Source organism: Enhydra lutris, unplaced genomic scaffold, assembly GCF_002288905.1.
Source record: "Enhydra lutris kenyoni isolate GAN:26980312 unplaced genomic scaffold, ASM228890v2 scaffoldscaffold13, whole genome shotgun sequence".
Classification (NCBI taxonomy): domain Eukaryota; kingdom Metazoa; phylum Chordata; class Mammalia; order Carnivora; family Mustelidae; genus Enhydra; species Enhydra lutris.
Window position 1 is genome coordinate 3,259,988 of NW_019154097.1, and position 14,812 is coordinate 3,274,799.

At 40.6% G+C, this 14,812-nt stretch overlaps 1 protein-coding gene across 1 annotated transcript in view; it reads right to left on the reverse strand.

The window, feature by feature from the left end:
• The window catches only part of LOC111145996 (family with sequence similarity 205 member A), a 38,088-nt gene extending 23,769 nt beyond the window's left edge, over positions 1–14,319 (reverse strand). The window contains 3 exon segments of the mRNA XM_022501358.1: positions 11,222–11,494; positions 11,607–11,816; positions 14,314–14,319. Coding sequence (XP_022357066.1) covers positions 11,222–11,494; positions 11,607–11,816; positions 14,314–14,319 — 489 coding nt within the window.
• Between the last annotated feature and the right edge of the window lie 493 nt (positions 14,320–14,812).

Below are 14,812 nucleotides of genomic sequence, written 5' to 3' on the forward strand. Positions count from 1 at the left end.
AATCAACTCAAAAATTACTACTACTACTACTACCACTAGTGTTATTACTACTACCACCGAGAGAGAGAGAGAGAGAGAGAGAGAGAGAGTGTATTGGAAAGAGAGACAGAGAATTCAGTAGGTAGTTGAATACAAAAATTAACATGCTGAAATCAAAAGCCTTTGTATATACAAATATACGATCGGAAGATATATTGGAGAAGAAAATCCCCTTTCCCAAAATAATAGCAACCCAAAATAATAAATACTTAGGAATAAAACAGCAAAAATTTTTTGAGAAAAACATTAAAACATTTTCAAATGTATAAATGCAGTCTTGAACAACAACAAAAAAGACATACCATTCTTAGGGATAGGAACACTAAAAAAAAAATCCCAAAGTTAATTTATAAGTTAATGTTTTTTAAAAATATTTATTTATTGGGGCACCTGGTTGTCTCATTCAGTTAAGCGTGGGACTTGTGATTTCAACTCAGGTCATGATCACATGGGTCCCGGGATAGAGCCCTGGTAGGCTCCTGGCTCAGCAGAAAGTCTGTTTGAGATTCTCTCCCTCTGCCTCTCCCTGTCTGCTCTTTCTTTCTCTCTCTCTAAAATTGTTTATTTGAGAGAGAAAGAGAGTGCACGTGCGATTGGGAGGAGGGGCAGAGGGAGAGAGAATCCCAAGCAGACTCTCTCTGAGCCCTATAGGGGCTTGATCTCACCACCCAGAAATCACGACTTGAGCCAAAACCAAGAGTTCCATGCTTAACCAACTGAGCCACCCAGATGCTCCTATTTTAATGTGATCGCAATAAAAATACCAATAGGTTTAACTGAGGACAACTTGGCTGATTTCTAAATTTATGGTTGGAAGTAAGCAAAAATAGTAAAACTCTCAAAAGGAAGAACTATGATAGAACTGAGATTAGTGATATCAAATAATTTTAAAAATTTTATAGCCTTAATTATTAAAACATGATGGTACTTGTGCATGAATAGACTGACAGATAAATGGAACTAATGACAATGTTCAGGAATAGAACAAACACATAGTAGTATATGATAGAGGTGTCATTTCAAATCAGTACAGTAAACATGTATCTTTTATTTTTTAATTTTTTAGAAGTCTGTTTGTTTGTTTATTTAAGCAATCTCTACTCCCAATGTGGGGTTCCAAATCACGAATATGGGACCAAGAGTTGCCTGCTCTTCTATTTGAGCCAGCCAGGCACCACTAAACACGCGTATCTTTTAAATAAATGGTTTTAGGACAGTTGGATAGCTTTTTAAAGAAAGATAGGTGAATTCATATTTTGTACTATACACTTAGATAAACTTCCAATCAACAGATTTAATTTTAAAAATCATACAAAAAGTTTATAGATTAAAGTACTAGAAGAATACATGGAATAATTGTTTTAGAACCTTGGAGAAAGGAAAGCCTTTCTAGTAACTATGAAACCATAAAATAAGTGATTAATTTATTTTGCATAGAATATCTTCTGCCATATCTACATATTTCAGAACACACATAAAAAAGCCAAAAGACAAATTACAACCTGAATTGCAAATCTTTTTACAAAGCCTAATCTCCTCTTACATATAAAAAGCACTTAGTAAGCCAGTAGAAGTATTTGTAAAGGACAGAAACAGTCCATAGAAAAAGAAATACTAATGACTCTTAAAAACATGAAAAGACAGAGTGACTGGATGGCTTGGTCAGTTAAGCGGCTGCCTTTGATTCAGGTTATGATGCCAGGATCCTGGGATAGAACCCTGCCTAACAGGGAGTCCGCTTCTCCCTCTCCCTTGGCCTGTCTCTCACACTTGTGCTTTCTCTCTCTGAAATAAATAAAAATCTTTAAAAAAGACATTCAAACTTACTCTTAATAATATAAATGCAAATTAAAATCACTACAGCAGATTGAAAATTCAAAAGTTCAATAGCACACTCTTTTGGCAAAGTGAGGAGAAAGTAACAATCTCATATTTTTCTGATGGGAGTGTAAAATGGTGCAATCACTAAGGAGAACAATTTTAGAAATATTTGTTATAAATTGCAAGTACATTTTCCCTTGACCCAACAATTACAACTCTAGAATTATTCTTACATTTTTTTAAAGATTTTATTTATTTGACAGAGAGAGATAACAAGTGGGCAGAGAGGCAGAGAGAGAGAGAGGAGGAAGCAGGCTCCCCACGGAGCAGAGAGCCTGATGCAGAACTCAATCCCAGGACCCTGAGATCTGACCTGAGCCGAAGGCAGAGGCTTAACCCACTGAGCCACCCAGGTGCCCCTATTCTTACATTTAATTCTGTCTTGACAACACCTTTTCTGAGGACTCAGACTAACACATATCCTTTTTGTGGGAAAGCTGGAATAATAAGAATATATATTCATATTTTCAAATAATTATATAAAATACATTAGAAGTATATAGAAGAAAATAAGTAAGGGAAGCAATAGAAATGGTGGTAATGGGTTGGGTGGAGAAATAGAGAGTGAGAGTTTTTTTTTTTTTTAATTATTTATTTATTTATTGGACAGACAGAGATCACAAGTAGGCAGAGAAGCAGACAGAGAGAGAGAGGTGGAAGCAGGCTCCCCGCAGAGCAGAGAGCCCGACGCGGGGCTCGATCCCAGGACACTAGGACCATGACCTGAGCCGAAGGCAGAGGCCTCAACCCACTGAGCCACCCAGGCACCCCGAGAGTGAGAGTTTTGAATCCATGTGAATTCATCTATGCAAAAAATAAAAGGCTCTTGGAGAATTTCTGTAAATTTTTTATTGAGTAATTGCAGAGACGGTATAGAGGTCCCATGTACTCTTACCCAATTTCTCCCAATGGCTACATTTTACATAATTATAGTAAAATATCAAAACTGGAATTTAACATTGACACAATATGTATATGATTTTAAGCCACTCTTTCACATGTGTGTAATCACAATTACTACCTAAATATAGAATTATCCCATCACCACAAGAAGAAGAAAGAATTTCATAGTACATACTAAAGGGAAAGCAGTCAGCTTGGGGTGTTAAGAATTTAGGCCTGAGCCTAGGGCTTAGACTCAGAATGACTTGCTTTAAAGAAAGCATTTGTGGGGCGCCTGGGTGGCTCAGTGGGTTAAAGCCTCTGCCTTCGGCTCAGGTCGTGGTCCCGGAGCCCTGGGATCGAGCCCCGCGTCGGGCTCTCTGCTCGGCGGGGAGCCTGCTTCCCACCCCCCCTGCCCCCTCTCTGCCTGCCTCTCTGCCTACCTGTGATCTCTATCTGTCAAATAAATAAATAAAATCTTAAAAAAAAAAAGTGTCTGCCTTTGGCTCAGGTCATGATCCCAGGGTCTGGGGTCTGGGGACCAGGGATTGAGCTCCACGTCATGCTCCCTGCTTGCCTCTCCCACTCCTCCTGCTTGTGTTCCCTCTTTCGCTCTCTCTCTCTGTCAAATAAATAAATAAATAAAAATTTTTTAAAAGGCAAGCAAGCAAGCATGCATTTGTGTTACATCTCTCCAATGTTAAGTTTGGCTGAGGCTGTAGTCAAACAGATCAACATGGCCTTGTTCTCATTCTCATTCTGGGATTGGCTGAGACATGCTAGGATTTGAGATAAAAATGTTTATCTCAACTTTATTATGGATACTTTAATACTTCTTCCAGTATCAAGATGTTATTATGGAAATTAATCACCATTAAATAACCCCAGGTGTTAAATACAAGAATGCTCATTTCTTAGCTGATCTCCAATCTGAACATTAAATTAACCTTAATTTACTAGATTTCAGCTCAAATTTCACTACCTATATAAGAGCCAGTTATAATGAATTAAGTTAAAACTCTCCAAGGGAATGATACCTAGGATCAGTCAACAATACATAAAAGCTTTGCTGATGGGAATATAAACTGCAGCAACTGTTCTGGAGTGAAATCTGGCTCTAGATATCAAAGGCTTAAGAATGTGCCCTTTTGGAGTGCCTGGGTGGCTCAGTGGGTTAGGCCTCTGCCTTCAGCTCAGGTCATGATCTCAGGGTCCTGGGATCGAGCCCTGAATCGGGCTCTCTGCTCAGCGGGGAGCCTGCTTCCCCCCCCCCCCCTGGCCTGTCTCTCTGCCTACTTGTGATCTCTCTGTCAAATAAATAAAATCTTAAAAAAAAAAAAAGAATAACATGAAGGACATTAGGAGAAGGAAAGGAAAAGTGAATTGGGGGAAATTGGAGGGGGAGGTAAACCATGAGAGACTGTGGACTCTGAGAAACAAACAGGGTTTTGGAGGGGAGGTGGGTGGGGGTAACCAGGTGAGCCTGGTTGTGGGTAATAAGGGGAGCATGTATTGCATGGAGTACTTGGTGTGGTGTATGGACAATGAATCTTGGAACACTGAGAAAATAAAATTTTAAAAAATCAACAAAGGACCAAAAGAGAGGGAGACAAACCAAAATACAGACTTTTATCTATAGAAAACAAAATGTTGGTTACCAGAGGGGGTGGGGACTGGAGGGATAGGTGAAATAGGTGATGGGGATTAAGGAGTGCACTTGTCATGATGAGCACTGAGTGAAGTCTGGAACTGTTTAATCACTACATTGTACACCTGAAACAAATATAATATTGTATATTATTTATATTGGAATTAAAATAGAGTTTAAAAATACTAGCAAAACAAAACTCTAACTTTTTAGTGGGGAAGCTATAACTTACTAAATTCCAAAAGGAAAATATATGGAAGAAACACAAATGTGTATTCACTGAGTGAAAGAAACCAATCTGAACAGGTTACATACTACATGATTCTAATTATATGACATTCCAGAAAAGGTTAAAACTATGGAGACAGTAAAAAGATCAGTGGTTGTCAGGTCAGGGGTTGGGGGAAGGGAGGAATCAATAGGCAGAACACAGAGGATTTTTAGGGCAGTGAAAATATTCTGCATGACACTATAGTGATATATACACATCATTATACATTTGCCCAAACCCATATAATGTACAACACCAAGACATTATGTAGACTATGGACTCTGATGATGACCTGATGTAGGCTCATCAGTTGTTAACAAATGTACCACTGTGATGAGGGGATATTGATAATGGAGGTGGCTGTGTGTGTTGGGGGGACCAGGGGTCTATGGGAAATCTCTGTATCCTCCACTCAATTTTCTGTGAACCAAAATGGCTTTAAAAAATAAAATCTAGGGATGCCTGGGTGGCTCAGTCAGTTAAGCGTCTATATTCAGCTTGGGTCATGATCCCAGAGTCCTGGGATCGAGTCCTACATGGGGCTCCTAGCTCAGCAAGAGCCTGTCTCTCCTTCTGCCCCTCCCCCTGCTCATGCTCATGTGCACTTGCTCTCTCTCTCTCTGACAAGTAAATAAATAAATAAATTTTTAAAAATGAAGTCTATTAAAATTAAAAATTTTAAAAGCAGTAGACCACCAGAATCCTGGACCCAGCATGTTCTGAATCTGTCAAGAGGCCAGAGTTAGGTCAGAAAAAAGCAATAGAGAGAGCACGGATTGCATGGAGCACTGGGTGCAGTGCAAAAACAATGAATACTGTTACGCTGAAAAGAAATAAATTAAAAAATTAAAAAAAACAACAACAACAAAAAAAGAAAAAAGCAATAGGAGATGGAGGGAAGTAGATGGGTGATGGGTATTAAAGAGGGCACTTGTGATGAGCACTGGGTATGGTATGTAAGTTATGAATCACTGAATACTACTCCAGAAACCAATATCGCACTGTATATTGACTAACAAAACTTAAAGAAAAAAGGAAAAGAAAAAAGGAAAAGGGTAAGGTATGGAGTATAAAGACAGAGGCTGAAGAGAAGGCCAGGATCTATTTCCTTTGAAATTCAGCAGCTTGGTAGCATGCAGCCTGAATGGTTCCATTATTCTACTGGGTGTATCAAGCCTGGTCCAACAATTCATCAGACTAATGTTCTAAGAGCCTTCCTCAAGAAAATCGTTATGGAAGAGATGACTGGCATGCCATTTTCAGTTGAAATAGGCACCATTTATGCTCTTCCTTGGTCAATAAAGATTGGCTCCTTGTAGACCCTTTTAAGTACTAAAGCAAAATACACATTTAATGCTGGAGAGGAACATAATACATAATATGTGGTATTAATATGCATTCTCTTAAGCTTAGAAAATCCATCCTTCACAAAGCTGCTCTGAGAAATCTCTTAGATTTTTTGAAAGATTTAATGTATTTATTTGAGAGAAAGAGAAAGAGAGAACAAGTAGGGGCAGGGACAGAGGGAGAGAATCTTCAAGCAGACTCTCCGCTAATCATAGACCCACGAGATCACAACCTGAGCTGAAACCAAGAGTCTGATGCTTAACCAACCACACAAGTATCCCTTAGATTTTTTAAAATAGAGATGCTGAGAAAGATGTTTTCTCTTCCCTCTGGGCCTGCTAAACTGGAATGACATAATCCTGAAACTGCTTGCAGCTATGATCCTACTGTCTCAGTATGGCTCAGTAGGTGTGATGTTAAAGAGAAAAATTATTAGTGATACTTGTTAAAGAATAATAAGGCAGACTTTACTCAGGTGACTATCACAATAGATATAGGGACCACTACAATGGGTTTTGCAGTAGAAGAGAGAGATTGGGCTCGACCCCAAATATAACAAGGAAAAGTGGGAGTGTATAGTCAAGGAGTAGAGAGGGTGGTCAGTAGATGGAAAGTTAAAAGGAAACATCAAAACTAAGGGAGGAGTCTAGAAAAACAACCTAACAAGATTCTTTTTTTTTTTTTTTTAGATTTTATTTATTTGAGAGAGTGAGAGAGAGAGCATGAGAAGGGGGAGGGTCCCAGGGAGAAGCAGACTCCCTGCCAAGCAGGAAGTCTGATGTGGGACTCGATCCAGGGACTCCAGGATCATGACCTGAGCTGAAGGCAGCTGCTTAACCAACTGAGCCACCCAGGTGGCCAGCCTAACAAGATTCTTGTTGAAGGCAGGCCAGGGAGATTGACCTCACATGAGGAATGGTGGAAGATGAACCCTATCAGATATTGAGTGTGATCAGATATCAAGGATGGGGGATTCTGGTTGAATTGACTCAGTAGGATTCTTGCTAAAATTGGACAATGCAGAGATAACACAGAAGGTCAAAAGTCAGGGCTTGGTTGAGTAGAGTTCAGAGGAGCCTGACTATACTTTGTTTAAAGACTCTGCCAATAAAAGGAGTCATTGATCCAAGATTGGAAATAAGATCCAAGATTGGAAAGAAATGATAATTTTTGAGTATGTGAGCTCAGCTCCACCCCTGGATTTCCCAACTTCCTGTTATATGAACCAATAACTTTATTTTTGTTCTTCAAATTTATTTGAATTAGATGTCTGTCATTTGCAAATGGAAGATAGCTCATTAATCTGAAGAGAGGATTGATTTGATGAGTAAGTTTGAGGTGATTTCAATTAAAAGCAGTGAGTCAATGGCAAAATAAGAAAGTATACATTTCTAAGCTAACACATCATCATACGCAACATAAAACTTCCTATATACCATTCTTACTATGTCCTCAGGGCTGTAGGCTTAAAGGGAGTATTCTATAAATGGCATAGCAATGTTTGCGAAATTGGGATTCCAGAACTGAACAGTTTTGCAAGACTGGGCAATATAGTAGCTGACACTTACTAGATATATACTTTATTCTAGGCATGCTAAGTGTCTGATATGCATTATTTTAATCTCCATTTCATAGACTCAGAGATATTAAGATATTAAGACCTATTCCAAGGACAGATATCTACTAATTACACTTTCAGGATCTGAACATAGATCTCTCTATTCCTGAATGCATGCACTTCAAAAAAAAAAAGTTTTATTGAGATTTAATTCACATATCATACCATACATACCAAATTCATGCACTTATAGTATGCAATTCAATTTTTGGTATATTCACAGATATGTACAACCATTGATATATTTTTCAAACATTTTAATCACTTAAAAAAGAAACATCATACCTTTTAGCTATCAATCCTATGTCCTCCCCAACGTTCCATCCTAAGCAACCACTAATCTACTTTCTCTGTAGATTTCCCTGTTCTGGATTTTCATATAAATGGAATCATAGAGTGTGTTATCTTTTGTGATTGGCTTCTTTCACCTACCATTATTTTTTTAAAAGATTTTATTTATTTCTTTGAGAGAGAGAGCATGAGCGGGGAGGGGCAGAGGGACAAGCAGACTTCCTGCTGAGCACAGAGACTGTCATGGGGCTGGATCTCACGATCCTGAAATCATGATCTGAGCTGAAGTCAGATGCTTGAACTGACTGAGCCACCCAGGTGCCCCTCAGCACTTCATTTTTTATGGCTGGATACTATCCCTTTAGAGATATCACATTTTACTTATCCAGATATCCATTGGTGAATATTTGTGTTATTTCCACCTTTTGGCTATTATAAATAGTGCTGCTATATATATTTATGTGCAAGTTACTGTGTGGATATGTTTCATTACTCTTGAAAATATACCTAAGAGTAGAATTATTGGGTCATATGGTAACGCTATGTTTAATAATTTGAGGAACTGCCAGACTGTGTTCCAAAGTGGCTGCACCACTTTATATTATCATCAGCAGTGTAGGAAGATTTCATTTCTCCAATCTTTGCTAACACTTGTTGTTATCTGACTTTTTGATTTAAGCCATTCTAGCGGGTATGAAGTGACATCTCATAGTGTTATTGATTTGCATTCCTTTCATGATTAATGATATTGAACATCATTTCACATACTTTCTGGCTATATGTATATCTTTGAAGAAACGTCTTTCAGATCCATTGCCCATTTAGAATATGATTATCTTTTTGTTATTAAGTTACATATTCTAGATGCAAATTATTAAATATATGATTTATAAATACTTTCATCCCATCCCATAGGCTGTATTTTCACCATGCTGATAGTGTACCTTGATGCACAGAAGTTTTTGATTTCGGTGAAGTCCAGTTACCTGTTTTTCCTTTTGTTGCCTGTGTCTTTGGTGTCATATCCAAGAAATCTTTGCTAAGTCTAGTGCCATGAAGACTTTCCCCTTGTTTTCTTCTAAGAGTTTTCTAATTTAGCTCTTATGTTTAGGTCTTTGATGATTTTGAGTTAATTTTTGTATATGGTATAAGGTAACTTCATTGTTTTGCATGTGGATATCCAGTTGTCCCAGCACCATCTGTTGAAGAAACTATCCTTATCTCACTGAATAGTTTTGGCACTCTTGTTGAAAATCACTTGGCCATAGATGTATGGGTTTATTTCTGGACTCCCAATTTTGTCTCATTGATACAAATGTCTATCCGTGTTTACACGGTAACACACTGACTACTGCGTTATAACAAATTTTGAAATTAGGAAGTGTGAGTCCTCCTACTTTATTCTTCATTTCCAGGATTATTTTAGCTATTCAAGATCCTTTGTAATTCTACAAATGAATTTTAGAATCAGCTTGACAATTTCTAAAAAAGAAGTCAGCTGGGATTCTGGTAGGTATTGTGTTGAATCTATACATCAATCTAGAGAATACTGTCATCTTAATGTTGTCTTCAGATTCATGAACATGGATGTAAAAAATCTTTACTTAGATCTTTAATTTCTTTTCAACAATTTTTCATAGTTCTCAGAGTATTAGTTTTATATTTCTTTTCTTGAATTTATTCCTAGATATTTTATTCTTTTTGATTCTATTAAGTTTTGGGAGAGCATTAGAAGCCAGTATTCACAGGTGGCAAGATGGATGATATGTTGTCATAAGTAATGATACAACTAGCATTAAAAAAATGGTATTAGGAAACTAAAGAGGCAAGAAGACCTACTTGATTTCAAGACACGCAGGTTCTGAGAAGTAATGGTCTTGTGAGTAATAATACTGTCATTACATTTTTCTCGTGTGAGATGTAAAATTTGCCAACAATAGGGGCGCCTGGGTGTCTCAGTGGTTTAAGCCACTGCCTTCGGCTCAGTTCATGATCCCAGGGTCCTGGGATGGAGCCCCACATCTGGCTCTCTGCTCGGCAGGGAGCTTGCTTCCCTTCCTCTCTCTGCCTGCCTCTCTGCCTACTTGTGATCTCTGTCAAATAAATAAATAAATAAATCTTTAAAAAATTAAAAAAAAACTTGCCAACAATGGTGAATATGAAATAAAGACAGAAAGAGATGGTATATAGATAGTACCAAATCTTTATGTGCACTGATATAACTGCAAACAAATATGTAAGTACCACTTTTATATCCACTATCTCAAACTTCATTAATAAAACATTATACCCCACATAGGATCATGAATTTTATAACACATCTTTTAACAGTATTATTTACATAATAAGTGTCCTTGAAAAAAATATTTTTGTGGGATGATGCATATCCTCAAGGTGGTTCTGGAGGCAGTGCAGCAAAACAAATGGTTAGGAGAATGGGATCTGGGGTCAGAATACCTAGATTCCATGTATTAGCTATGTGATCTTAAGCAGGCGGATTAACCTGTCTGTGCCTCTCTGCATCTGTATAATCTAAGCAATGAAATACAATACTTTATGGTGATGTTGTAAAGTTTAAATTACTTAATACATATACAGTGTTTAGTATTTGGCATTTGTTTAAAGGTGGATAGCTGTATATAGTATTGTACTTACTTTATATTCCATATGGTTAAGTTTCATGATGGTAAAAACAAAATAAGTTTGTCTTTGTATCCCCCACAGGATGAATTGAATTGTATTTCTGAATTTACCTGTAAACAGGAAGTATATTAAAAATGTAAACAAAATATTAAACATTTAAAAATAGTTTAAATAAAAATCCTCATCATATCATCTGTATTTCTTCAGTTACTGCTTTATAATTAGCTGTTAGGGACTTCACGACTTCTGACATTCTTTTTGTTACCCTCACTTTCTTCAAAACCATCTAGTTATGGTGTGATGTCAGAACAGCCCTCAGAACCGCTAACCGGGTAGTTTGAGGAATGTTGACGTAGTTTGCTGCCCCAGCAAAGAGTGGCTGCTGGAGATGGAGGACCAATAACCTCAGAAAACAGAGCACAGGAGCAGCTGGGCCAGCAGAGCACTTTGTGAGGGCTCATTTGGACACTCCGCAGTGGGATACCGCAAAAGTGAGTGCCCTAACGCGCGGGTCGTCGACCCGAAGGCCTTGACGGGGCACCTGGGTTTGGTGAGAAAGGGAAGAGCTCCAGCCGAGGCCGCTTGGATGAGTCATTCTCACCTCCCCAGGCAGGTGCGGTGGCAGGACGCTTCGCCTTGGCGGGCGGGCGACGAGAGCCGAGAGCCGCGAGCCGCAGCGGAGTCCCCTCTCGGGACGCCTCCTCCGGGCCGGCACTGACCTTGCGGCTGGCGGCCCGACCGCCGAGAAGACCCGGCGCCACAGAGCTGGGCGCTGGTCGGGGCCGCCCACTGCTACCCGGACCCACCGGTCGTCGGAGCCCGCCGCCGCCCTCCTGCGCTTCCTCAGCGCCTCAGTCCCACGCGAGGTCGCCAGCTGAGCCCAGAGGGCGGGGCGGGGCGCTGGCCCACGGTCCCGCGGAGGTCGTCTCGCGCGCGCGCACGCGCCGCAGTCGCGCGGGGCGGGAGGGTGGGGAGGGTGGGTGTGCTTGGGGCGAGCGCGTCGCCGCCGCTGCCGCCTCAGCCTGCTGCTCCGCCCGCGCCGCCTGCTCCCGGCGCTTGGCCCCAGCACGCCGGCTCCCGAACGGCCATGGGCGGCGCGGGGTTCGCGGTGTAGAGTCCGCCAGTCCCGGACCCGCGTCCCGTACCCTGACGGTCCCGGTAAGCGGGGGCGGGGGCGGCGGGGACCGGCAGGCACCCTAAGGGACGGGTCTGCGAGCCTCGGACAACCCTGTGGGGACTCAGGTGTTGTGTGGGAGCCGCCCCGAAGGGAGTCCTTGAGTAAGTGGATAAACCCCGAGTGTCCCTGTCTCTGCCCCTTGGGAGAGCCCCGGAGGCGGTGCGGGGAGCCGCCCCCAAGGAGGACCCCTGTGTGAATGGAGACTCCCAGGACTCTCTCTGCATTTGCTGCCATGGGGAGGCGCAGTGTGGAGGCACTGTCCCCGCAGAGAGACCGTCTGTATGACTACCGGAGGGCAAGGGTGGTCCCTGATGTTGTCTCAGTGGAAGACCATTTGAGAACAGGGGAGCCTCGGGAGCCTCAGGAGCCTGCGCGGTGGAGATGGACCCCACAGAGGACCCCTGTATAAAGGCATACTTTAGACTGTGCCTTAGAACTGCCTGGAAGGAACCTGACTGGAAGGAGAGGAGCCTGCCATGGATCTAGGCCAGGAGTAACTCCCCATATGCCCACTTTGGCCTTGACCTTTCTCGGGCTCGGTGTGCCCTAAATTGAGTCCCTCCAAGGTGGTCGAGAGGCTGGGGCCCTGCGGGACTGCTGCCTTTGTCCATTCCAACCCCCACCCCATTAGAAATTTTATTCTCCGTGGAAGCCCAGGTTGGCTCCAAGCTGGATTTTTGTGGAGGCAGGAACTTCTATTAGAGCAAAGGGCAAAAGGGAAGGGAAGACCAGTGAGGCCTCTGAAGCATAGATAGGAGACTTGGGGCCCTGGGCTTGACTATCCACAAGCAAGCAGTGAAGATCAGGTGGAATAATTGATGCTGGCAGGTCCTGGAAGAGAAAGTCTTTGAAGGAAAGAAGAAGAATGCATGGGATTATCGAGCTCCAGTATGCTAGGCACTATACTATGTTTAAACATATGACTCTTAAAAACAACCTTGTGAAATTATCCCTTCAGTGATCATTAAACTGAGACTCAGAGATTTTAAGCAATTTGTCCAAGGTCACAAAGCTTGGAATCATGAATTCTGTTTTTCAGATTTTATTTGGGAAGAGTTATCAGAGAGACAAGGAAGAATGTATGTTTGCTTAATTTTAAGAGGTAAAACTATATAAAACACTAAGGGAAATATCTTCACAACCTTGGATTTGCCAATGGTTTCTTAAGTATAACATCAAAAGCACAAACGAGAGTAAAAATAGAAAAATTGGACCTCCTCAAAATTTAAACTTGTGCATCAAAAGATTCACTGAAGAGAGTGAAAGGACACCCATGGAATAGGAGAAAATATTTGCAAATCATATATCTGCTAAACACCTAATATCTACTGTGTATAACGAACTCCTACAAGTCAATGACAACAAAAACTAAACTCGATTCAAAAATGGAGAGGATGTGAATAGACATTTCTTCATAGATGATACATAAATGGCTAACCAGCACTATTCTCAAAAAAATGGAAAATAATGGAAGGATGTGGAGAGATTAGAATGCTGGTACATTGTTGGTAGAAATGTAAAATTGTGTAGCTGCTGTGGAAATGTTTCATGGTTCCTCAAAAATTTTAAAAAGAATTTTCATATGACCCAGCATTTCTACTCTTTATTATATATCCAAAAGAAATGTGATATGATATGGAAACTGGCCAAATTACACATTTGGTAGCTCTCTCCTGTGATCAAAGAAATGACCTATTTCTGTACTATTGGTTACCTATCATCATCCCTGCTAACTCCAACTCACCAATCAGGTTCCATCTCTGAGGAAGCACAGTGGATATGATGAGTTCTTGATTACATTGTTTCTAGAAACAAGTTCTGAAGAACTGGTCTTCTCAGACCCTTCTGGCCCCCTTTGAACTACAGAGAGGATTCTAACACTGTGATCTCAAATAAACTCTTTGCTTCCTCCAACCATCTTTGCAGCATTTCTTTAAGAAAGATTTATTCAACACTTGTTCTGTGTAAAGCAGTGGAAACTATTCTGATTGTTCCTCCTTCCTGAACTCAAAGAAAATCTGGAGCTCCTATTTCTACCTGTGAAACTTACTGATTTGGGTTGTTTCTTCCACTTTCCTTTTCAGAGGTTTCTTTTACTCTGTTACTTCCTGGGTGACATCCCTCCCCATTTTCTACAAGATCACTGCCAGTTACATCTTTGAGCCTTTCACAGATATTCGCTATTCCCATATCAAGAATCAGATGAAAGCACAAAAGGGTAATTTACATTTAATATGTAGGATGAGATGGTTCCAGCCTATTAAGAGAGCAGCACACTCTCTATAGCTATGTGTCTTTATAGAATGAGCTGGGGGAGAGGATCTACCTAGATACCTTCTCCTTCTCTGTTTCTTCCCAAACTCGTACTGTGGAACAGCTCCTTCTTCATCCTAACTCCACTTGCTCTTGTAAATAATCTCACTGAACTTTAAGCAGATGCTCTACAGAGAATGGGTGTGCCTTGGACACATACAAGCTGCATGCTGCCCACATATACCTTACTATCAGACACTTACTTTCATGGCTACAGCAGTGTATTAGCTTTCTATTACTCTGAAACAAGTTACCACAAGCGTGGTGGCTTAAAATAATACACAATTTATGATCTCACAATCTCTGTGAGTCAGAATTCCAACTTAGTCCTCTGTTTATGGTCTGAGAAGTCTGTAAAATATTGGCTGGGCTGTGTTCTCACTGGAGGCCTGAATGGGGAAGAATCTTCCAAGCTCACTCACATTGTTGGCAGAATTCATTTCTTTGCAGTCATATGAGCAAGGGCACTGGATTCTTGGTGTCTCTTAGCTGGAGGCCATGGTCAGCATCTAAAGACCACTTACAGTTCCTAGAGGGAATAGGATAAAAATAGCCATTTTATCAAGCCAGAAAGGAGAGACTTAGAATAAGTATGCTAGAAGACAGTCTTATATAATGTAATATAAGTACAAAAGTAACACCTTATTACTTTTGCCATCATTCTGTTAATTACAACTAAATCGCAGATCTGTCAACACTCAA